General features: G+C 35.9%; 1 protein-coding gene across 1 annotated transcript; it reads left to right on the forward strand.

The window, feature by feature from the left end:
• Positions 1-845: 845 nt before the first annotated feature.
• Positions 846-1,197, forward strand: LOC124893134 (toMV resistant protein Tm-2 netted virescent-like; the record flags this gene model as incomplete). The annotated part of the gene is given in 1 exon segment (XM_047404242.1): positions 846-1,197. A coding segment is annotated over 1 exon segment (198 nt), but the record flags the coding sequence as incomplete, so codon positions are not given.

Consider the following 1,197-nt stretch of genomic DNA (forward strand, 5'->3'; position numbering starts at 1 on the left):
GAAATTAAGATGAAATAGAATTTAAGACCAAGTCCCCCGACTTCACGGAGTGTCCTTAAGGAATAATTCCCCTCACTGTACCCGAGATTATGGAATCTTCCTCCCAGGATAAAATGGCCTTCAATCCGAATAATAGCGGTACCTTAAATTATCGAATTCTACGAACTCACCCAGCAGTTTGATTGATCACACAGAAATTTTGAAGACAAGAAGAGTGTTTGTTTCAAAAAAATTCATTCATATCTAAACCTGTGGATGAAAGCAGGTTTATATAGCCAACAGATGCCTCTTCTGAAAGGTGACAATGGTTCACTTAGTGTATCCTTTGGAAGAGTCATGTTCATTCGAAACATTGTGTCTTTTTCTAAACAGACACAACTATCTGAGCAGTCACACTTTTTTCAAAACAATATGTCTTTTGCTCCAAGATTGTATCCCTCCATTTTCCATTCACACCAATTAAACCCAACAACCTCTTGAGTGTTACTTTGGAGTGCAAAATGTCTTCAATGCCCTTCACTTAAGGCGTCTCTTGAGTGTATAAGTTCCCCTCCTTCCTTCTCTTGATCAAGGCTTCAAAATACTCTAGAAAGGTCTTCAATTGCTTGCCAATTCCGAAGCTTGAACCTTGGACAATAGCTTGTACTCTTGGTGCTCCTTGTGCTTGTATCAGTTCTAGAGCTTCAGTATGAAATCATCTTTGCTGTTAGAGTTTACGCGTAATACTGCGTCAATCGTCTGACTTTTAACATTTATTATTCTTGCTTGAAAACGAAATAGCAGCTAACATGATTAATAAAAGATCAATTATTGTGTTTTATATTAACAGAGTAGTTGACATTACTAATTAGATGACTAACATTAAAAACAAATTAAGGAAAATAGTTAATGGAATGAGTCTAAGATGATCTTTCATTTCCTTTATAATTGATCATCTTTTTCTTTCATTAGATTTCAAAATCTTCCTACCTACTGAAAAACAAATTTTGGAAAATAGAGATGGCTGATATTCTTCTTACAGCAGTCATCAATAAATTTGTAGAAATAGGTGGGAATCTACTCTTTCAAGGAGGAGGGGATTTATATTGGTTTAAAGATGACATTGATTGGCTCCAGAGAGAAATGAGACATATTCGAGCATACATAGACGATGCAAAGGACAAGGCAACTGGAGGTGATTTAAGGGTGAAAAACTTG

Source organism: Capsicum annuum, unplaced genomic scaffold (assembly GCF_002878395.1).
Source record: "Capsicum annuum cultivar UCD-10X-F1 unplaced genomic scaffold, UCD10Xv1.1 ctg54376, whole genome shotgun sequence".
Taxonomy (NCBI): Eukaryota; Viridiplantae; Streptophyta; class Magnoliopsida; order Solanales; family Solanaceae; genus Capsicum; species Capsicum annuum.